The sequence below is a fragment of the Heterocephalus glaber genome, unplaced genomic scaffold, assembly GCF_053883595.1.
Source record: "Heterocephalus glaber isolate CG9 unplaced genomic scaffold, H.glaber_assembly_v1.0 deba00001523, whole genome shotgun sequence".
Taxonomy (NCBI): Eukaryota; Metazoa; Chordata; class Mammalia; order Rodentia; family Bathyergidae; genus Heterocephalus; species Heterocephalus glaber.
The window spans coordinates 30,425,618-30,449,275 of NW_028258327.1; the positions used below are offsets into that span (position 1 = coordinate 30,425,618).

At 39.3% G+C, this 23,658-nt stretch overlaps 1 protein-coding gene and 1 pseudogene across 3 annotated transcripts in view; both read left to right on the top strand.

The window, feature by feature from the left end:
* The window catches only part of Efhc1 (EF-hand domain containing 1), a 126,423-nt gene that overhangs the window by 43,604 nt on the left and 59,161 nt on the right, over positions 1-23,658 (top strand). The window contains exons 1-2 of one of the 3 annotated variants that reach the window (XM_004869035.4): positions 15,875-16,075; positions 19,344-19,565. In XM_004869035.4, the coding sequence (XP_004869092.1) occupies positions 16,013-16,075; positions 19,344-19,565 (285 nt within the window). In that variant the 5' untranslated portion in view covers positions 15,875-16,012. Of the gene's footprint in view, positions 1-15,874; positions 16,084-19,343; positions 19,566-23,658 lie in introns of those variants that run through there. The other 2 variants (XM_087188145.1, XM_087188144.1) reach the window with 2 other exon arrangements.
* On the top strand, positions 20,162-20,332 carry LOC147825022 (U2 spliceosomal RNA; annotated as a pseudogene).

Sequence of the window (23,658 nt, forward strand, 5' to 3'; positions counted from 1 at the left end):
GTTGTGGAATGTGGCATCTATCAACCAAATGACTTTTGTAGTCTTCACTGTTAGATTTAAATAGCTGTGCAAAAGGTGATTCTCTGGTTTACTGCTGCTTTAGTCTGTAGTACTATCACACTAATGGTAATAAAATAGCATTTCTGTGTGTAAAGCCTCCAGTAGAACTACAAGTGTTTCTCCTGTCCAAACCGTCCACCCTGCATTTATTGAGTCAGGAAGAATTTATTAAGCATCTGTTGGTGGCACCAGCCAGTCACCATAAGTCACCTCAACCTCCTGTTACTTTTGCTGCCTTGCTACCCCCTCTTACAGTCCTCTGGTTGTTTTGAGTCTGAGGATTCTTTACACATCCAGATACAGAGATGTGTAAAGCCCTAAATCTCCTCTAGCAATATAGAGCTCCCAGGTACATAAAGTTTCATCCTTCAGGGAAGAGTATGTAAGGCTTCAACCAGAATATAGGTTCCTGATTTGGCAATTTGCAAACAGCATGCTGCACTCTACCTGTCTTCTTTAAAACAAACAAGGGAAAAAAAAACTTTATTCTTTATGGAAGTTTATGGAAATAATATGAAAAGAAAAATCGCTACACTTACATATTAACTATGGGAGCATATCTAAGGTAAGGGTCCCCCCTCCCCGTACTGGGGATTGAACTCAGGACCTTGCACTTTGGAGGCAGGCATGGTGCCATTGAGCTAAATCCCCAGCCTATGTGAGGGGTTTTTTTACATCATAAGTAGTGTCACTGTATTTTAAGATTCTAGCAAGTCTTGGCCAAATCAGAGGCTACAGAATAACACTTCAGATTTTAGCATGCATCATGCTTTCCCAAACATTTCCACATCCACTTAGGCTTCTAAATAACTGTATGAGGCAAGTTAGCCCAGAAGGTCTTTATTGATCTAGAAAACAAAGGAAGAGTGACTGGTTTGAAGTCACATAACTAGTTGTACCATTTAAACTCATTTTTCCATTAGATAATTCAGAGCCAAGCTAATCAGAAACATCAGCACCAAATATTTGTAATCCTTCACAGTGTATGAAGCACTTTTATGCACTATGTATACTTTAACACAATCTTACTTTAACTTCTAACCCTAAATGCCTTATCAGTAGCCAAAGTTGTACTATTTTTTAGTTAAGTGACTTTAATCCATGCAATTGATTTCCTTGGATACCAAATAAAAACATTCCTCGCCCCACAAATGCTTTCCAGAAACACCAAAGGTCCATTGTCTAGTGTTCCATGGTCTATTGTCCATTGTCCACTGTTGGCCTAGATTACAAAATCAAATCCTCTTCTCCAGTGAGTTTCTTGAAAACACCTTGAATCTGGATGAGAAACTCATTTTGTCTTGATGATCTTGCCTAATCCCCAAAACCCCCTCTCCTCTTTCACTGGGATTGTTAATTCCTCAAAGAATTGCTCTCCCGCAAACTTAAATGAGAGCGATTTGAACGTGGGATTTTATAAAAGAGTTATACAGACTCAGTAGATTGGTAATAAGTTTTTTAAGTTGTTGGTTATTTCTCATTTTTTAATTTTATTTTTTATTTTGGTACTAGGGATTGAATGGAGAGCCTCACATATGGTAGACAAGCACTGTACCACTGAACTGCATCCCCAACTATTTCTCATTTTAAAGTAACACATGCTTGTTAAAGAAAAATGTAGAAAAGTAAGAAGAAAAGATAATCCATGGCCCCATCACTAAAGTTAAATCCCTTTTAGGGGAAAAATAAGGCTTTTGTCAACATATTGTCAATCACAGAAGGTAAATTAGCAGTATCAGGTAAAACTTACTGAAAACCCAGAAATTAGGAACTAACAAATTCAAGTAACCTAATACTTTCATTTTACAAGGTACAAAATTGGTCTTCAGTTCAGTTTACAGGCATACTAAGAGAGTTACATTACACTCCCTTCTAATTACATTATGTAGGTAATTTGAGGCTGAGATACCAGCTCATAAAACAAAGCCAATAATACATTATCTCTCATGTTGGAAGAGTTGTATAAAATGCCTTTTCTGAATCAAACCCCCAGAGATACTGTGCTGGAAAGATCTTCACTGAAGGCAAGGCCTAGCCTTTTGAATTAATGAAAGTTTGGACTGAAAGTCATTTGGCAAATGGTGAGCACCACTAGGTAACTAGGCTATGTTCCTTCTGGGCACCTAGGAAACAGTAATGAATAAAACGTAAAAATCTCTTCCTGTCTTACTTTTCTCATTGCTGAGACATAATACCTGATACCCAAAGTTAAAGGAGGAAAAGTTTATTTTGACTTAGTGTGTAGAGGTTTCAGTCCCTAGTTGGCTGGCTCCAAAGCAAAATAGCATGGTAGAGGGGCATTGCAGGGGAGAAACAGTCCATGGTAGGTAGAAGGCAGCAAGGCCACAAGCAGCAAAATAGAGAAGCAACAAGCAGCAACTGCAACCCTTTTCTGTCCCTTTATATTCTATCCTAGCTACCCAACCTTAGGGCAAATAGCATGTACCCAGGGTGGGACACCCTTAATCCTAACATCGCACCGTGAATCGATCTCAGCATCACAACCTCGATCCCCCCATCACACACTCTAGATCAAGCCACCTCCAAAAAGCCCCACCTATGACCACATGAGGCTTTGGGGGGACATCTAGACACAAACCATAACACCACCACAATGGAAAAACAGTGAACCAAGTAAATAAATTATATGTTAGAAGATGATGGGGTGCCAAGGAGAAATAGAAAACAAGAAAGAGGGATAGGCTGGAGGGTTGGAGTAAGTGTACAATTTTAAATAAGATCAGGGAGGACCACCAAGAGACATGGGAAAGTTAGTTAATGTTTCACACCCAACCAGAGGAAAGCTCTTAGGCCAAGACGTGGCAGGAATAGCAACGAAGTCAGCGTGACCAAGGAAGATAAGTAGAACAGGAGGTGAGGATGGATGGCTGAAGGCCTTATGAGGACTTTGACTTACTGTGACTTCAGGAAGGGGCATGCTGGGTAGTTTTTGTGGTGTTGGGGATTGCATATGACAAAGAAATTCCATGTAGTTGTTTATTTATGTGGGTTAATTACTAATTGCATATTAAGATTCTATTTCCTGCATCCTACACAAAACCAAGTTATCATTAAATTATTTCAACTGTGAGTCTGGCCCAACAATGTGTTCCTATGGACACACTCTCAGGATAGCAGGATTCTTCCCAGAGTATTTTTAAAGTTCCTGAGATGCCGGATTCCACTTCCTAGAAAGGCTTTGAATATCTCCTCACTCTGTTGATGCTAATTTGTGCTCTGGGAAATGCTCTGGGCAGAAATGGGATGACACATCCACGACAGAGTCTGTAAATAGGGAATAACAACAACAATTTATATTATTTAGTATTCATTACTTGCTACGGACTAAGCTGGGCTGTTTTCTTAGATTCTTTCATATGACTCTCGTAACTCTTTGTGTAGGTACTATTGCCCCTGTGTTACAAGTGAGGAAAGTGAGGAATAGATGAAGTAAATTTTCCCAAGACTACTGGTTGTTAAGTAATGTAATCTCACAGAAACTCAGGCCTTTGAACTCAAAATTCCATATCTGTAACCACCAAAACTAAGTAACCATAGTTTATTTCCCTATTACCATTGTGTGATTCAGAAAAAGTTTAAAGTTTAGAAAAGTTGATGCAGATCTTTCACCCTGATAAATGAAGTAAGCTTGAAGATAAAGTTTTCATTTCATTTCTAGGCACACTGGCCAAGTAAAAGTCCTTACTTTGCTACTGTTGAAATGACACGAATGATGAGATTCCTCAACATAGTTTTTCTAGAATCCAACCTAGACCTGGACATATTACAAACATTCATGTCAGAGTTTATCCATAAAGACCATTAAACCTGCTTTAAGAACCATTGTCCTCAAACTATTTCCCACATTTCTTGAATGTGTATAAAAGACTGTAGTGGATCCTTCTTAATCTTCTGGACTTGTTAACTGGATCTTCTCCTCCACCACCTCCTCTGTCTCTTTTCTTTTTGTGGGAAAGCTCGATAAGAACTTTAGCTTTCTTACTGTGATGACCTCAAACATGTACAAATATAGAATTGTATAATGAATTCCCAAGTGGTCATGTTAATAATGATCAACTTGTGGACAATCTAGTTTCATCTATATCCCCACTCATTTGCTCCTTTACATATTAATTTGAAAAAAAATTTCTCCATAATAATTGTTTCTGTATCTTTGAAAGACAATACTTTCATCATGTCTAAAAATTGAACAGTTCCTTGTTCATCAAATTCCCAATCATCTCATAAAGATCATAATTATTTTAAAGTTTGTTTGAATCAGGATCCCAATAGGGTCCACAAAGCAATTGATTAACATGCTATGTAAATCTCTTTTCATCTATAGCTTCCCCCTTCTGTATCACTCTCCCCTGCCATATCCCTGGTTATTCACTGTCAGAATGGAGTCATTTGTCTTGGAGAGCTTCTTGTAGGCCATACCTCTCCCAACTGCACCCCAGTCCCAGAGACTGAAACCAGGGCCTCTGCACTGAGCTATATCCCCAACCCATTTTTTATGTTTTTAAATTTTGTGACAGGGTCTTGCGAAGTCATTAAGTTACTCAGGCTGGACTCCAACTTGCCATCCTCCTGCCTTAGCCTCCCAGAAATCTGGGATTACAGGTGGATGTGCCACCAAGCCCAGCTGTAGGCCATATTCTTAAATATTACATCATCCTGCTTCTAGGATGCTATATTATGGTCTTCTCATTCCATGGATTTCAAAGAGGATAGAGCTCACTGGAGTCATTCCTAGACCCACTGGATTTCACTCATTAAATCCATGAAATTACAAGTAAGATTTATATATGAATATGTTATATGTCTTAGAGAGCCAGAGTCAGCAGCTTTTTCAGGATTTTCAAATCGACCCCATGATTATTAACTTATCCTGGCTTGTCATTTTAGAGATGAAAAACAATGGACTCAAGTAGGTAAGTTCTTCAAATTCACCCAAATATTCATAACACAGTCACAACAAGTATATGACTCTAAGAATCCAACCCGTGCTTCATTTTCCATTCCATAATGTATACATCTAAGAGAAAAAGAGTAGGTTCAGGTATTTGGCAGGAATAAAGATTATCAAAGTCATTTTCTGGTCGTTTCAAAGATGCCGTTTATCTGCCTATATCTGGAATCCAAAACTGTATTCAATATGATGACCACATCATTCTCACACTTCTCTTTCTCTATATGATGGCGATTTCTCACAAGCAAGATGCCAAGATTAATCATTTCTCCTGTGCTAAACAAAGAACATCTTTCATAGCTGTGAGAGAACTGAGTATAAGAAATACTCAATTGTGAACCACTCATTAACCAATGGTTCTTTACTCTCTTTTGGTCTGGGGATTTCCCATTAGTAAAATGAGTTGGCTGGATTACATCAATGGTTCGCCAAGCTTTTTTGACTTTGATCACAATAAATACCCACAATGTGAATGTGTGTGTATGCTTGCATCTCAAACCTTATTCACTGAATTATTATTTACTCATACAACATGGGATGCATCTCGAGAATGTCTATTCTATTCCTTCTTTTAAAAAATCTGGTCATAGACACAATCTATTATCTTAATTTTAAGAAGCACTAGTGAGGATTCATTGGCAATTTGAAAAAAGTCATCATTCATTTACCTGGTTGGTCATTTTATAATGGTTTAATGAGTATCTACAAGGTGCCATAGATGGGAGACAGGAAAATGTTATGAAAATAGCAAAGACTTTGTCCTTAAGAAGCTTTTATCTGGTGTGGTGTGTTTGATAAACTTCAAAGAAGGAAGGAAATTCCAACTGAATCAGCTAAAACCATTGAATGGGTTTAATTTAAGGAACGAAAAAACAGCAGGCAACCCAAACCCCAGGCAACCCAAACCCCAGCCAACCAATCACAGTAAGACACGAATAGTCTAAACCCCAACTTGTGTCATTTTTATGTCAATTGATTTTCTGTGGATCAAGTCTGTTGGAGAATCAGCTTGACAATTACTGGATATTTCTCTTTCCCTTTCCCATACTTTGCAAAGATTAAAGTAGTTGACTAGGCCAGGGCATCTTTTTTTTTTTTTTTTCTCCAGTACTGGGAATCAAACTCAGGACCTTGTGCTTGCAAGGCACAGCACCACTGAGCTAAATCCCTGGCCCTTAGGCCTTCTTTTAAGATAAGAAATTCCAGAAACCAGAGGGTGAAGGAAATGCATGTTAGAGAGAACTCTGACCGAGGGGCATTGCTATCCTCATAGGCCATCTTATCCTCATAGTCACACACTCTCCATACTCCTAGCACTTGCAAACCTGTAGATGTTTAGCAGTTGTCCCCCACTCCCACCCCCAGAAATCAAACTGTACCATTTTTATCCAGCAGATGGAGGAAGAACACCAAAATAACTGCCAAATAATCCAGGACACAAAGACAACACCATTTGATTTCTCCCGAGAATTCAGATACCGAAGGGCAAGAATGTCACAGAGCTGAAAACAAATTCTGGGCAAAATGGACAAGGAGGTGTTTATTTTGGTGACTGTTCATGGCCTGTCCCAGCAGTATGTCTTCCATCTGGATTCTCTGGCAAACATCTCTTTCCAAGCTTGGATGCTGCCAGCATGATCTTTTCAATTTTTTTTCATTCTCCAAGCTTTGAAACACCTGATAAAATTATACAATATCTCTATGGTCTTCTGAGTTCAAGCCTTATGCAATGATCTTCCAAACATAGCACTTCCTACTTTATTAGTCAGGGATGGTCAGGTTCTTGCCTTCTCCTGTTCCACAAAGTGGGAAATGGTAGGTACAGATGGAGTACAATATATGTTCAGTGGTCATGTTTGGAAGAAATGAGATATAAACTTTTTTTTTGGTACTGGAGATCAAACTCAGGATCTTGTGCTTTTTCTTTTTTTTAACACATTTACATTTCTCATTGGGAACTTGTACCTTTACAACATGCATCTTGGTTCTTATTTTTTCCCCATTCCTAGCCCTCCCTTCACCCCCTCCACCATTCCCTATTTACAAAGACTTTATTTCCATTTTTTCCATTTCTCAGCATTTTTCCTTTCCCTTCTTTCCTTTCTCCTGCCCCTCCCACTACCCCTACCCTTTTGGACCTTTTCTTCCTATTTTGCATTATCAATTATTCATTCTAATCATTGGTACATTTTAGGTATACAATATAATGACATTCATCATTGGAAATTTGCACCTTTACATAATCTCTCTTGGTTTTATTTTTCACCCTTGCCCAGCCCTCCCTTCAACCCCTCCATTCCTCACTATTGACAAAGGTTTTGTTCCTATTCTTCCATTTTCTCGTATTAATCCCACTCCCTTCTATCCTTTCCCCTACCCCTCCCACTTCCTTTCCTTTTGGTCCTTTTCTTCCTATTTCACATTACATATTATACTTTTTAGTCCTTATTTACACTTTCAGTTTCTCACACCAGAGAAACTATTCGGTATTTATACATGTGTGTCCTATTTATTTCACTTAAGAGTATCACCTCAATGTGCACCCATTTAGCTATAAATGTCTCTAATTTCTCATTTTTTATGGCTGAGTAGTACTCCATTTTATTTTTTTAAAAACCCACATTTTCTTTATCCAGTCTCCAGTCGATGGGCATTTGGGCTGTTTCCAAGTTTTAGCTATCACAAACTGTGCTGCTATGAACATGGGTGCACATATATCACTGTGGTGTGATTCTTTTAATTCTTTGGGGCAGATACTCAACAGGGGAATAGCTGGGTCAAATGGGACTTCCAGTCCTAGTTCTTTGAGGCATCTCCATACTGATTTCCACAGTGGTTGCACCAGTCTACACTCCCACCAGCAGTGGAGCAGGGTTCCTCTTTCCCCACAGCCCCGCCAGCATTTATTATTGGTTGATTTCATGATAGCAGCCATTCTTTCTGGAGTGCAGTGGAATTTCACATTGTTTTCATTTGCATCTCTCGAATGACCAGTGATGTTGACCATTTTTTCATGTATTTATTTGCTATTTCTACTTCTTCCCCCCCCCCATTAACTTTATTGGTACATTTTAGGTATAAAATACAGTTACATTCATCATTGGGATCTTGTACCATTACATGAGTCTCTTGGTTCTTCTTTTTTTTCCCCTTCCCTTGCCCTTCCTTCACCCCCTCCACCCTTCCCCATTTGCAAAGACCTTGCTTCCATTTTCTTTCCTCTTCTCATATTTTTTCCTTTCCCTTTTTCCCTTCCCTACCCCTCCCAATTCCCCTGCTCTTTTAGACCTTTTCTTCCTGTTACACAATATCAGTTATACATTTTTTAAATTACAATATTAAGATCTAGGAGACATTACCACAGATTTGACAGAATTTAAAAGGATATAGAAAGCATATTTCAAAAATTTGTTTGGAAATAAATTTGACAACTTCTAAGAAGTAACTTGGAAGACAAATTAATGAAACTAACTCTGGAGGAAATATAAAATTAGAACAGCACCTATTAAAAAAAGTATATTCCTAGCTTGAAAACCTACCTATATGACCACAGCAGGCTCATAAACATTTTAACTGATAAATTATATCAAACAATTAAAGCAGAAAAAAGAAGGAACACTTCTCCCCTCATTTTAGGAACTCAACATTGTGCTAATCCTAACATTGGATAAAGATAATAGAAGAAAAGAGTATGAACATAGATAGAAATTTGTTTAACAAAACAAACTATTAGAAGTCAGATCTGGCAGGATGTAGAAAGTGGTTTTGTTATAGGGATGGCAGTGTTGGTTCAGCATTAGAAGATCCAGCCCCAAAAGTCATCATTTTAACAGAGGAAAGGAAAAAGCCATATGATCCTGTCACTAGTTGGAGAAAAAGTATCAAACTAAATTCTATAGCTGTTCTTGGTAAAAGCTATCAGGAGACTAGAAGTAGAACCTAAACTTCTCAACAGATTAAAGACATGCACTCCATACTTCCAGTTAGAACGCCTTATATGAATGGAGAAGATACAATGCTTTCTCCTTAAGGTGGGGAACAAGGGCAGATATGCTTACTCTTTATCTGTCCATTCAACTTTGAAACCTAGGCCCCACCAAAATAGTCTGGCAATAAAATGACACATTTAGGATAGGATTGGCATGGCAGAAGCAAAATCTTTATATGTAGATGAAATGATCATCTACAGAGAAAATACTAAGAAATCTCTAGGAGCCCCTAGAACTTGTACTTGAATTTAGCAGGATTAGAAAACACAAGGTATATATAAAAATTCAGGTCTGTGTATACTTGCTATAAATGAAGAATTGGATATTGAAATTTAAAAGTTATGTAGGAGTACAAACGACCCAGAAAAGTTAAAAACAAAAACAAAAACAGTGTTGGAAGACATTTAGTACCTAATTTTAAGACTTCTTCTAAAGCTACAGTAATCAAGGCAGTGTTGGTGTAAGGAAAGACATAGAGATCATTTGAATAAAACAGAGAATCTAGAAATAGAACCGCACATATATGGTCCACTGAGTTTTGAAAGATTATTTAACATTAGCATTTTATAGAATATAAACTCAATTCAAGAGCCAAGGAAGAGAGAGTGTTTTCAGCAAATGGCACTAGAACACCTGGTATCCATATATAAAAAATTAACCTCAACTCTTTTTTTCCATACATGAAAATAACTTGAAGGGATCTATGAACCTAAATAAGAAAGCCTAAAAGTATAAAACTTTAAGAAGAAATTATAAGGGAAAATGTTTATGAATTCAGGGTAGGCAAGAACTACCTAGGATACAAAAAGCATGATGTATAAAAGAAAAAAATTGATAAATGAGATTCCATCAAAATTTAGAACTTTAAATGACATCATTAAAATGAAAAGTAGTCCTTAAACAGACCATATTTCCAATGCATATAACCTATGAGCAGAATATATAAAGAATTCTTAGAGCTCATTAACAGACAACCCAATTAAAAAGTAGACATGAGAAGATGATAAATAGCCAGTATCCACAAGGAATGGTGTGCAACTCTAGAATCAGAAAAATACTAATCAGTACAATAATAAGATTGAATTATACACTCATTAGGGAGATGAAGTTAAAAGTTTTAAAAGCCTTGTCATGACTTTTTCTTTGTGTTGGATTCTCCCCCTTTGCATTTAATTTGTCATGCCCAATGGATTCATTCTGCTGGGTTTCCTGCGGTTGTGATCCTCATTGTCTTTTCCTAGGGTATTGTCTAAAATTTTTTGGAGTGCCGGTTTGGTATCATGAAGTTCCTGAGGTGCTCTTTATCATGAAAGTATCTTATTTCTCCATCAATTTTGAAAGATAGTTTTGCAGGGTACATCAATCTGGGTTGGAGGCTGTTTTCCTTTAGGGCTTGAAATACATCACTCCAAGCTCTTCTTGCCTTGAGGGTTTGCATTGAGAAGTCTGCTGTGATTCTGATGGGCTTTCCTTTGTATGTGACTTGTTTCTTTTCTCTCACTGGTTGTAGAATTTTGTTCTTCTGTTGGATTTCTGGAATCCTATTATATGCCTATGTGTAGATTTTTTTTGATTAAGGCTAGCTGGAGTCCAATATGCCTCACTTATCTGTATGTCAAGTTCTTTTCCCCTCCTTGGGAAGTTTTCTGCCATCACTTCTGTGAACAGTTTTTGTATGTTATCTGCACTCTCTCCTGTTTCTTCATTGACTCCAATCAGTCTTATGTTATTCTTCTTTGCATTGTCTAGCAGCTGCTGGATTGATTTCTCATGTTCCCTTACAATTTTAAAGCAAATTTTCCTTTTCCTGGTCACTAATTGCAATCTTATCTTCTGTATGTGAAATTCTATCCTCACATTGGTTCATTCTGCTGTGCAGACTTTCAATGGAGCTTTTAATCTCTTGGAAATCTGTTTGTATCTGTTTTATGGATTCCATTTGTTTCCTATGTTGGCATTCCATCATGTTCTTCAGATCCTCTATTTTTTTATCTGTGTCCTCTCTAGATTTATTAGTCATGTCTTGCACCATGAGCAAAATCTTTGCTGTTATCTGAATAATTATTTCTGATTTCATTTTTCCCAGATCCTCTTTTGTTGCCAGTTCAGAGAGTCTAGGTGGTTGAGTATCAGATTGTTCCATCTCGTTTCCCTTTGGGGTTGCTGTAGGTGATCTGGAACTCTGTTTTTGAGGCTTGTTTTTGTGTTTTCTCATTTCTATGGGGTGGGGGTGCTTCTGGCACCCACGTGGCTCACTTCTCTGCCCTAGGAGCTTGGGATGGCAGCGGGGGAGCTTCCTTCCAGGTTCTGGGACTGGCTCACCTTCTCTGCCCTAGGAGCCTGGGATGGAGGCGGGGAGCTTCCTTCTGGGTGCTGGGACCAGCTGAGCTTCTCTGCCCTAGGAGCCTGAGATGGCGGCAGGGGAGCTTCCTTCCAGGTGCTGGGACTGACTGAGCTCTATTTCTACTTCTTTGTCTGAGAAATGTCTGTTCCTTTCAGATGCCCAAACTCAGGATCTTGTGATTGCAAGGCAGGCGCAGTGCCACTGAGCTAAATCCCCGGCCCCAGATATAAACTCTTTTTTTTTTTTTGGTACTGGGGATCAAACTCAGGTCCTTGCGCTTGCGAGGCAGGTGGTGGAACCACTGAGCTAAATCCTCAGCCCCAGATATAAACTCTTTATCACACCAAATCTTCTCAGGGTCCAGGTAGTTTTCTGAAGCCCTGACATTTTTACTGGTTTGTTTCCTTTTTCACAGATATATCTTTGTGCTTTTTAGCACTGACATAATTGTCATAGTTCATTTTCTGTTTTCATGAGAGAATATTTGAGATTGGGTAATTTTTTTTTTTTTGGTACTGGGGATCGAACTCGGGTCCTTGCGCTTTCGCAGCAGGAGGTGAAACCACTGAGCTAAATCCCCAGCCCCAAGACTGGGTAATTTATAAAGACTAGAGGTTTATTGTGACTCATGATTCTGGATGCTGGGAAGTCCAACAGCATGGTGCTGGCATCTTCTTAGCTTCTGGTAAGGGCTACATTCTATTTCCTAGTACTCAGAAAAATCAAAGGGCAAGTAGAAGAGAGCAAACATGACGGGTAGCCTTGCTTTATGACAACTACTCTGTGATAACTAATTCACTCCTATGAAAGTAAGAAGTCACTCATAACAGAAAGGTATTAATCCACTCATTAGTGTAGTAATGATCCAGTCTCTTCTTAAAGTCTCACCTTCCAACACCACCACAACAGCAATCAAATTTCAATATGAGTTTCACAGTGAAAAAATCATATTCAAACAACAGTAGCAATAATAGTGGCTTGTCAGGGGGGTGGCATTTTTATGAGGCCACAGACCAACAGTTTTCTGCACCCATGCACTTCTGGTGTACAAGGGTAGGTAAAACACACTCTATTAACCACTTAACTAGCATGCTTTTCTGGGAAAGAAAGACAATATCTGAGCAGAAGTCACTCCTCACATAGAAACAGTTGTGTCAGTTGAGGCACAAGCCCCACAACTCCTTCCCTACCCGCTCATGCAGTTAGGTAGGAAGGGTCCTTCCACATGTGTCCTCATGGCATGGAATTTACTTTTAGTAAGAGAACAGGGAAGGATCATGTAAATTTTAACAAACATCCAAGGTTATCATGAAGAGTCAGTGAAAATTATAGTTACCAACAATTCTGGGTACTCAACATCAATGAGGTGGAGAGAAGTCACAGAGCACCTTCACTTTGAAAAGCCGATCTTCTCTACAGCCATACCACCCTGAATGCACCTGATCTCATTTGAAAAGCTGATCTTGCCATCTCGATTAGTTCTCCCACTAGCTGGCTTCCATCCTATGTTGGTGGCTAATAATAATAATAATGTAATGGGCGGGTACTTTCAAACTTTTTAGTAGTTCAACAGTGCTAACCAATTCACTGTAGCTTTTTCTTATTGTTTTAAAGTCCTGCATTACCAACAGAAAATGAAAAAAGTATTTTTTAAAAGGACAAGAACAGGAACCAGAAGTAGTAAGAGAAAAGAAAGAGTTATTTGGGGCTGAAGGTGAGAGAGAAGGCCACATTCCAAGTTGAGACCCTGAAAATAACCCATTCCTGCCTCTGTTGCTAGCCTTGCACTGTGCAGTGGAGAATTCTCAGTTGTGATTTTTCAAAATCTAGGTTTGGATTCTTATTATAGTATATGTGCTGCCGAAGCGAGCACTAGGTTTGGATTCTTGAAGCAGCTGAATTGCTATTGCTCAGCACTCTATTTTTCAGCACTGGAGATTTGAAGGCTTCTGATCCTCAACAAGTTCTTGCTGTCCTCATGGCTTCCAGTCAAAGGAGTCAATCCTGTGAGGGTTCAAGCTCCTTGCAGGATGCACGCTTCTCTCACATCCTGCAAAATGTGCTAAATGCCAAGTTATGAGAGTTGGTGTCATTTCTGCTCCACAAGTATCAAAAGAAGGAGTAGGTCACCATGAAAGAAATGCTGCATGTTCTGCCCCATGATTACTGTAACAACTTCCCTCTGAACTTTTGGGAACTCTGTAAGTCCATGTATCTGGGCTTTGGCATTAAAATCAGGAAAGTGAATCACTCTGGCAACACATATGAGCTAGTCCCCATTTTGGGTCTTACATACAGTAGGATACTAGATGGCGATGATGAAAGAATCATTCTCAAAATCGACATCATTATATTCACCCTGTCTCTAATCTTCATAGAGGGCAACCATATCAATGAGGAGGACCTAACTGAAAAAGTGAAAAGATGGGACATGTTAGCTCACTCTGAGCATATTCATTTTGAGGAAGCCTGGATATTCATCACTGTGGATTTAGTACGGGAAGAGTACCTGACGTACCAGCAGATTCCTAACAGTGATCCTTCTCGCTATGATTTCCTGTAGGGTCCAGGGCCCATGCTGAAACCAGCAAGATGAAACTCCTAGTTCATATGGCCCATCTTAATGGAACAGATCCCAAGTCCTACCCAGAACTACATGAAGAGGCTTTGGAAGCAGAACTAGGTATAGGGCCAGGGTTCCTGAGAAACAGGGCATATTGCACAAGGGTGTCAGCGAATTTGTTCTCCCCCAAGAAGAAATGAGGCCCATTTTTGGTCTCTGTGGAGAGCAGGCAGTTTTCTAAGTAGTGAAGGACCAGGAGAGAGGTAAAATAGCACACATAGCATCTTGCTGTCTCTTCTATTTGAGTTACTTGGAAATGGACAGGGGTTTTCTTTATGGTTTTTTGAAGTACTGGTCCTTTTGGGGGGAGACTGAAGTAGCTTGAATGTTTATTGAATGGTATTGATCTCCTGTGTATTTTTAGTTTTGTGATGTTGATGTGTGTTTTCTAATGGGAATGTGATTTTGTGTGATATTGATCACAAATGGAGTGCCTTTTCTATTCAAATGTAACAGTCTTTCCTGTTTTATCATACAAACAGAAAAACTATTCAATTTATTTATGATAAAATGGGAATGGAATAGGAATTTCCTTGAAAATTGTAAGTTTACATCAAGTTAGAGGGAACCTAGAAAAAGTAATAAGGATAAAAATCAAATATTGGCTGCTGTTTATTTCTTTTCCCCTGTTGATCTATACTATTAAACTTATATTTATTGCAAAAAAAGAGGAAGAGTTATTTGAAAAGTAACTTTGGGGCAGGGTGTGATAGAATGTCACCGATTAACTACTTTAGTTGTCACTTACTGCATTCATGTCCTGGGCTGCCTAAGCTTCACACGAATTAGTGAAACCCAAGAGGAAGATTTGCTTTGGCAAGGAGCAGTAAAAGTAAAAAGCAGCTGTCTGTACTGACACTACACTACCCATGACACTGAGGTATGCCCTCTGTGTCAAGCTTATTACTCTATTATGGAACCAAAACTGGCTGGATAGAAACACCAAATTTTTTTTTTGGATCCCACTTCAACAAATCTCTGGACACCTGGGTTGTTTACTTTTTGTTTTTATTTTTTAGCTCCCCAATGCTGCTGGATATCTATCTCTTTCCCTGAAAATGTTTCAGGAATAGGGTTATATTTCTTTTAAGGAAAAAACAACCTATAAAAGTTCTGTACAAAGCACCAAGTGAAAAATGCCCATGGTGCCCACTGTATTTCATCTGTTTTTGCTTCTTTCTCATGACTTAAGTCTTTCCCTTTGAAAGAGCTGCATTTTCCCACTTGTGGTTCTGATCTAGTCATTGCTGCTCCAGGAATAAGTCAGAGATCGTGATAAGCACCCTCCAGTCCTTCAGCCAACAAAAATCTCGGACCTATCTGCACTGGGAACAGCAGCAAGTATGCAAGGCTGGCTTGAAGCCATACAGAGGGGGCTGTCAGAGATTGTCAGTACAATAAAGAAAGCTGGGGAGGGTGGAGAGATGCTGCTGCACGGATTAGAGACGAGATGATTTCCCCAGTTCACTGACCATCCCTGAGCAACCTCCACTCCACAAAAGCATGTGTCGGGTATATTAACACTTGCACCCTGACCAACTATTTACCCTTCCGTGTGAACCTGGACAGCATCCCTTTTCCAGAACTGGGAGAAAGGAGTGCCTGATCTTACGGAGTGAGGTCGGTGAGGATTCTGCCTACTTGCTCTGGCCCGCGACCTCCACGCATGAGCTAAGGCCAGACTGTACCCATCCTCCCCCAGTACACCACCTCCCACCGCATCTTTAGGGATCCAGGAGAGGCCAAGCAAAGATGAAGGGGCGGGGCCATCTCTTCAGTGCCCACTAACACACCCCCTTTTCCCGCGGCCATAGTATCGCGAGAAGTTGAGGGCTCGCAAACGAAGGCGAAGGCGCAGGCGCAGACGGTTTCACTCGCGCCGCAGGCCCCGCCCCTGCTGGCGGGCTTGCTTTGTTGGAGGCGGTCCTGGATCACGGAGCCCCGCCCGACGCTGCGTGTCACCAGGGCAACCGGAGAGTACTCAGCTAAACCAGACTCAGAGGACGGCGGCCGTACTGGCTGCGATGATGTCCAAATCGGTGCATGGCCTGCCTTTTCTCCCGGGCACATCCTTTAGGGACTCCACGGTGAGGACGTAGGTGCCCACCCCAATCTGTCCCCACCTGGTGGCCCCGAAAAACTCATCACTTAGTGCATCTCTATTCTCCGCTCTCTCTCTTCAAACCTGTCCTCGATTCCGAGTTCCTCCCTACCCAGTTTCCCATGTCCTCTCCTGCACACCCTCCCTCACCCTCCCTCTGCCTTCTGCCTTCCGCTCCATTCCTCTTTAGTGTTTGCACTGCACCTCGGCAGTGGGCAGCCTTCGTGCTCAGCCCGCTTGTCGCGCTCGTACTGCTCTGCTCCTCCAGCCCCTACCCCTTCTCCCCGTCGGTCCCTGTGTGCCCTCCGCTCCCCGGCTCCCAAGCTGTCCCTAACCTTTAGCTCATTCTCTGACCCCAGACCCTGTCTCTCTGCTTATCTTCCTTAACCCCAGCCTCCGCCCATTCACCCACTGGGCTCCCTCCATTTTGAGGTTCTTCCTGTCCAGTTTCCCCAGGCCCATCATTCTCGTCCTGTCCTCTTCCTCCTCCAAATCCTGGACCTTGTAATCTCTCCACTTCCAGCTCCACTTCCTGTCTTGTCTCTGTGTCATTTCCACTTATTCGCTTCTTTCTGCCAGGTCTTTTTCCGCAATCGCCACTCTTCTGTTTTAAACTTCCACTTAACCGCATCCCTTTTCTCTCCGGCTTCTCTTTTATAATCTGATCCCAGTCTCTCTCCCCGCCACTCTCCTCTCTCTCTCCCCCTGCCCCTCCCTCTTCCCTCTCCTCCCCCCTTCCCTCCCCTTCCTCCATTTTGGTTTCTCCTAAACTTGCTCATCTTCCTACCAAACCATCCTTCGCTGCTCTGTAAGAGATAGGTATCCTAGTCGGGTTTCCTCAACTACAGTGGATTAGTTGCTGTTAGCCCTGTACTTTTTCCTCTGACATTTTCTATTAAATATTTCTATTTAGATTATGTTTTGCTCTCTCCAGTCACGTTCTTTAGGCAAAATTAAACAAATGCAACAAGAGGTTCTTGGGTTTTCTTTTTCCTCTTAACATAGTTTAGCTCTTAAATAAAGTATTTGTTTTAATGCTAATAGTGTTGCTAAGATACATGTTCTGGAAAATCATTATGGAGATTCAGAATGATTATCATTGATGAGCCAATAGTGATTTATATATTTTAATAATTTGAACTCAAGTTCTTCACAATCATAAAGTTAAGATAAAATATTAATCAATTTTTTTCTTCAGGATAATGAATCTTAATTTAAATTGAAAGTGTGGTAAGAGGATTTGGATTCTAAGTCTTTTCTGTTATTCTTGCAGTGAGACAGAATTTCACAGATTTTCAGTTTCAGTGGACTTCAGTTCTATGTAATTTAGAAAATGTAGGCATTTTCCTGCCATGTACAGAATGAGCTTAAGTGTTTGGTGTCAGTGAGTGGGGCTGACAAGACAGGGTTGAGTTGATTCAGGGGATTATAAACATAGATGGAAGTACAGGCTCTTCAGTATATATTTCTATAGTACAACCAAGATGAGCTGTGCATTGGGCATACTTCATGTTGTAGAAATCTGATTGAGTGTCCACCAATTTAACTTAATTGACATTTGAAAAGCATAGTCACTGACTTCAGCAGAGACAGAATAGATATATATGTGTAACTCTAAAAGTATTCAGAAGTTGAGCCACGATGTTAAGGAGGGTGTGAAGGCATGAGGAGCCCTTGCCTGGGTTGACCATGTGCTCCGTGATTCATAGCTGAGTGATGCTGGAGACATCTGTCCAAAGCAGGAAAAGCAAACTACAGTCATTGATGTGTCTCTTAATTTTTTATGCTGGGGATTGAGCTCAGGGCCTTGAACAGGCTAAGTGTGCACTCTACCACCAAGCTCATCCTCAGCCCCTACTGATACTGTTTCTGTCTTTAGAAGGAGAAAAAGAGAAATTTGAAGCTATTCAGGTTGTCCAGTGAGCAAGTCAGCTCAGCCCATTTTGTTCTATATCTTGTGTGTTATGGATCTGGAGTTCTTGCCAACTGATTTGTGACCCTGAGCTTGTATAACACTTTTTAAAGAGTTCACAGGTCATAAGTATTTTGGCAAATTTTATTCTGTTGTACCTTTTGTGTTAGTACAAGTCTCAAAAGATAGTATGCTGGACAGAAAAGGAATTAGAAAGTAGGCTAGTAAGACTTTTTTTTTCATAAAAATATATTTCAAGGGCTGGGGATTTAGCTCAGTGGTTCCGCTGCCTGCCTCAAAAGCACAAGGACCCGAGTTTGATCCCCAGCACCAAAAAAATATATATATATATATATTTCATGATTAATTCTAAATATATATGTATAACTATAATTATTACATAAAGTTTGAAAGTGACCTTATATTAAAAGAACAGAAAAAGATAACCCACCAAGTTAACTTTTGAGTTTTCTACTCTTTTTTTAATCTTTTATTTTTTTCAATTACCAATAAAAATATATTTATTGTAAAAAATCAACATCATTTACAAATATATAATACATACAGAGGACATTCACCAAATCCATTCTCCTTTCATCCAAATGCTTGCAAGCTTATAATTGTAGTATACATATAATTTTACCTGTTGTCTTTTTGGTCTTACTATATCATAAGCATTTCTCCCAGGTTCCTAAATGGTTTTTAAAACCATTATTTTAATGACTACATAATAGTCCATTGAGATTTCCATCATATACTCACATCGTTTGATTGTTTCTAAAGTTTTACTTTTATAAATAACATTGTTAAGGCCAGCTTCAGGCATATAGTTCTAAGCCCATAATTTTGGATAATGTCCTTGAAATAAATGATTGGGTAGAATTATTAAGTTCAAAACTTTAAATGTATGCTATCCAGTTGCTTTACAAAGAGTTGCATGAATGTATGTGTCCCTGCAACAAGATAGCAAAAATAAAATTCACAGAACCAGATCATGGTTTGTGATATTCAGAGAAGAGGAAAAACAGGGGGACTATTGAAAAATGAAGAGTGTAAATGAGATGGTATTTTAATGTCTTATGTAAGATGAGCAGGTAGTTAAAATGGGCATTTACAGAGTAAAGCTTTAAATTTTATTTTAAGCTCAGATGGCTACTCCTTCCTTTCTTGTTCAAGTGTTTTAGTTTAAAATACAGAACCTTTTAATGTCAATAAACTTTGAAATAAGTTTTGTGATGTTTGTAAGCAAGGTTTAAGTTATAACATTTTAAAAAGTTAGTTGTTTTACCTAGAAATACTTGTTCAATGTTAGTAATGACATACTTCTTTTCTTTTACCCTAGAAAACAGCCTTTCATAGAAGCCAGACGCTGGGCTACAGGAATGGCTATGCAGTTGTACAACGCCCAACAGTTGGAATTGGTGGGGACGGGCTTCAGGCTAAGCAGCTGTCTCAGGCTGAGTTGGATGAGTTGGCCAGGAAAGCACCATTTCTAACTTATGGCCAAGCTAAGCAGGCTCCACCTGTAGAGTTTATTCCTGCATATGTGGCTTTTGACAAGAAGGTATCATCTGGGATTTTAGGGAACTCCTTGAATTCAAATGTCTGTGAGCCAACTGCTTGCAGAAAGTTAACAGTAAACCACAGGGCTCCCAGAGTGCTCTGAGGATAAAATTGTTCAAATGCCTCAGCCCTTAGTCACAGACAGCTGAACTCAGGCTTGAAAGAAGCTTTCTTTAGTCCGGAAGCTGATTGCAGAAAATAACTCCCTGTAGACTTCACTAGAATATTTTCCAAATACAGTTAAAGAAAAGTTAGATGAAATCTAAATTTGTATGTTCATATTGCCCTATGCTTACCTGCTCTGTGCTTTCCACTTTTAAAAAATACTGTATTGTGTAATGATGACAAGTCCTTAATCTGTGAAATACAGGGTAACAGCATGAAAACAGTGATTCCATCTATTGTCAGTTTTCTCTAGGCTGTCTTAGTAAGTTTTCAGGGAACATTTCACATTTGATATTACATAATCAGAAGGTAGTGTAGTAGTTTTGATTGTTTCTTAATTTCCTTATGGCATTGCAGTGTGAGTTTATTTTTATTTCCAGCTGTTGATATTTCCACACTAACCTTGCTTTCTTTGTCAGTAAATCTCATTTCATCACTTCTCGGCCTTTTGGCTAAGATCAAGTGTAGTAAATCCCTTTTCAATATAAAGAAGTAGTCCTACCACTAGCTATGCATCAGAATCAATAGACTTATAATAATCAGATGTCATGATAGCTCATGTGGATTCTAATTTCCACCTGATTTATATATATATAACTGGATCTGAGAACTACTAATCAATTTTTATGTTAGCTTTCTTAATTTACCGGACTATTTCCTCCCTCCTTCCTTTTTTCTTTTCTTTTTCCTCTCTCCCTCCTTCCTCCCTTCCTTTCCCTCCCCCCCTTCCCCCTCCCTCCCCTCCCTCCCTCCCTCCCTCCCTCCCTCCCTCCCTCCCTTCCTTCCTTCCTTCCTTCCTTCCTTCCTTCCTTCCTTCCTTCCTTCCTTCCTTCCTTCCTTCCGTACTGGGATTGAACCCAGAGTCTTTGCAGCAAGCTACATCCCAGCCCTTTAAAATTTTTTTTAAATTTTGATACAGGGGTCTCACTAAGTTGCTAAATTGTCCAGGCCATGCTCAAACTTGGAATCCTCCTGGTTCAGCCTCCCAGAATACTAGGATTACAGGCATGGGCTGCCACATCTGCCTTTTTTCCTTTTTAGTTTTTTTAAAATATTAATTTTTATTTTTTCTCTTAAATGTCTGCCACATTTTTCAACCAGTCAGCCAACTTTTATTGAGTGCTTATTGTAAGCTAGAGTTTGGGGAGGAACTACTATTACATTAATAATCACTTTGTTTAAAATTGTTTTCATTCTGTCAATCAGAATCCATGTCATTTGGTCTTTACCATCTCAGCTAACTCATTTACAGGAATGTGTTCAAACATCCATTCATAGACAGAACTTAAACATCCACTAACAATACAAATATTATAATTGGTTGTATGTTTTCCTTTTGCTTCTTTCTCATGTTTATTTATAGCTCAGTGGCACTGTAAAATCGGTAACAAAGGGGAGAATAGTGAAAATAATGGGATAGAAGGTTAATGATGTATCAAGTTATAAATTCTAGTATATTCAGTATTTACTTAAAAGAATAGCAAATAACTATTATAAAGTAGAAAGTGATAAAGTGATATATAGCATAAGAAAGTATTAATGAAATTCAAACGGAAAATTATACATAAGTAGGAAATAGGCTATTTTTCTGTTATTTTATATTGTCGTTAATTAATTTATACTAATTTAATATTCATAATTTAAGGATAGTGTATGTGAAGAATGTTACTAAGCCAGGTATGATGATACATGCCTGTAATTCCAGTACTTGGGAGGCTGTGAGGCAGGAGGATTATGAGTTTGAGGCCAGCCTAGGTTACATAGCAAGTTCAAGGTCTTCTTAGACTACATAGTAAGACCCTGTCCCCCCTCAAAAAAGAAAAAAGAATATTACTTAATTTTTTATTTTCTAATTTACTGGGATGTTTACAATTTCTATATAAATAATACTTACCAAAAATCTGTGGTTTTGAAACTGTTTACAATAAGGGCATTATGGTTTTTCTGAATTGAGTCAGTTCAAATTTTCTTTACTTTTTTTTTTTTTTTTGGTACTGGGGATTGAACTCAGGTCCCTGCCCTTGGGAGGCAGGAGGCAGGAGGCAGAACCACTGAGCTAAATCCCCAGCCCAGTTCAAATTTTCTAAGGAGTATCTGGAAGCGTACTTCATAGCCAACATATTTGTTCATATTTTGAATATTCTTTTTTTTTGGTACTGGGCATCAAACTCAGGACTTTGCACTTATGAGACAGGTAGTGGCACCACTGAACTAAATCCCTGGCCCTCCATATTTTGAATATTCTTAGGGCTGTTTCTTATAGAATATAGAATATAACTTCATTTTTTCTTTGATAATCAAGACCAGGATGTCTACTGTGTGTGCCCTGGTCTTTTCTCCTTTTTCTCATATAATTTTCTCTTTCATCACCTGTGATAATCTGTTTTCCAGGTTAACTTTCCATTTTGGGTTCCCAATGTTATTCTTTTATCTTCAACTTTCATACATTTAAAAAAACAAATTTGTGACTCCTTCTCCAGTTTGAGTCATATTATGCTATCCTACACCCCCCTTCTACCTGTGACTCCTTTAAGCAAGAGAACTTTATTCCTCACCTGACTGTCAGATTATTAGTCTGACCCACCTCACCTTCAAGCCCAAAACTACTTTTTCCTAGGTGGCCATTGTCACTTTTACAAATCTTGACAGGTTTACTTTGCCAGCATTCTCTTTGGCCTGTTTGTAGCGTCTGGTACTATTGACCCTCCCTTCCTTCTGTAAACTCTGCTCTTCTGTCACTCTCAAGACTACTCCTGACTTTCTTCTTCCTCATCTAGCTGCTGTCTCTCAGCAACCCCCCCCCAACTTTGTTATTGTAAGCATTTTCAAGTTTCTATTCTCATTCTTTATATTATTTTCTTGAGAGATGTAGTCCACTTTTATGGTTTCAACTACTGTATCTTCTCAATTTAGACAACTGCCAGTATCATTTTCAACTCTGCCTCTGTGAAACTCCAGGCTGATATCCCACTGCCCATGGGATGTCTTCACCTAGATGCACTGTTAGCACTTCAGATTCCGTATGTCTCCAACTCCCCTCATCACCTTTCCCCTCCATCTGCTCTCTGAGTAGCCTCACCAGGCAATCCAAGCTTGAAACCTGAGCCATCATTCCTTCTCTTCTCACATTCAGTGAGTTCGTGTGTTCCACTTTCATTTCTTCTATCATTTTTATAGTTCAAATAAGCCATATGACCATTTACCTGGGGCATTAGCCTCACATGTCGTCTGTATGTATAAGAGGTCTACTGCCTGATTTATTTCCCAAAGCACAGCTCGGATTATATAATGTCTTGGGAAAATGCCATCATAGTGTGCTAACCAATACAGTAAATGTGACCACTATCTACCTACTTAGCATTCTGGCCCCAACCTGAATGTCATCTTTGATTCTTCTTTCCCTTTACAACCCATATCCCATCTATTAACAGATTGTCATTTCTACCTCTAAAACATGTAACTAATCTGTCCGTTTACTTCTGTCTCCACTATTAATATAAATTCACTTTTCATAAAGCCGGCAGGCTTATCTTTTGAAAAATGGATTATGTCAATACTGATTTAAAACTCTTCTATCACACGTAGAACAAGGTTCAGTTCTACAAATTCCTCACAGCCTCAGCTAGAACTGGCCCTCCCTGTTGTTTCTCCAGCCTCATCTTGGGCCCCTCTTTTCCTCACCCACTGTGTTTCAGTTTCAGGGGATTTCTTTTCCTTGTTTTCTTGAAACTGTAAGCCTCTCCACCCTTCCGCATCTGTACATGTGCTCTTTCTCCAATGTGGATTACTTTCCCTCTGCCCTTCAGTGGCTGACTCCATCTCATCTTTCAGTGTGGCTTACACAAGGCTTTTCCTGTTCACTCTGCTAAGCAAGTCTCTTTCTATTCTCTTAACACTTCCCTTTATTTTCTTCAAAGCACTAATTTCTT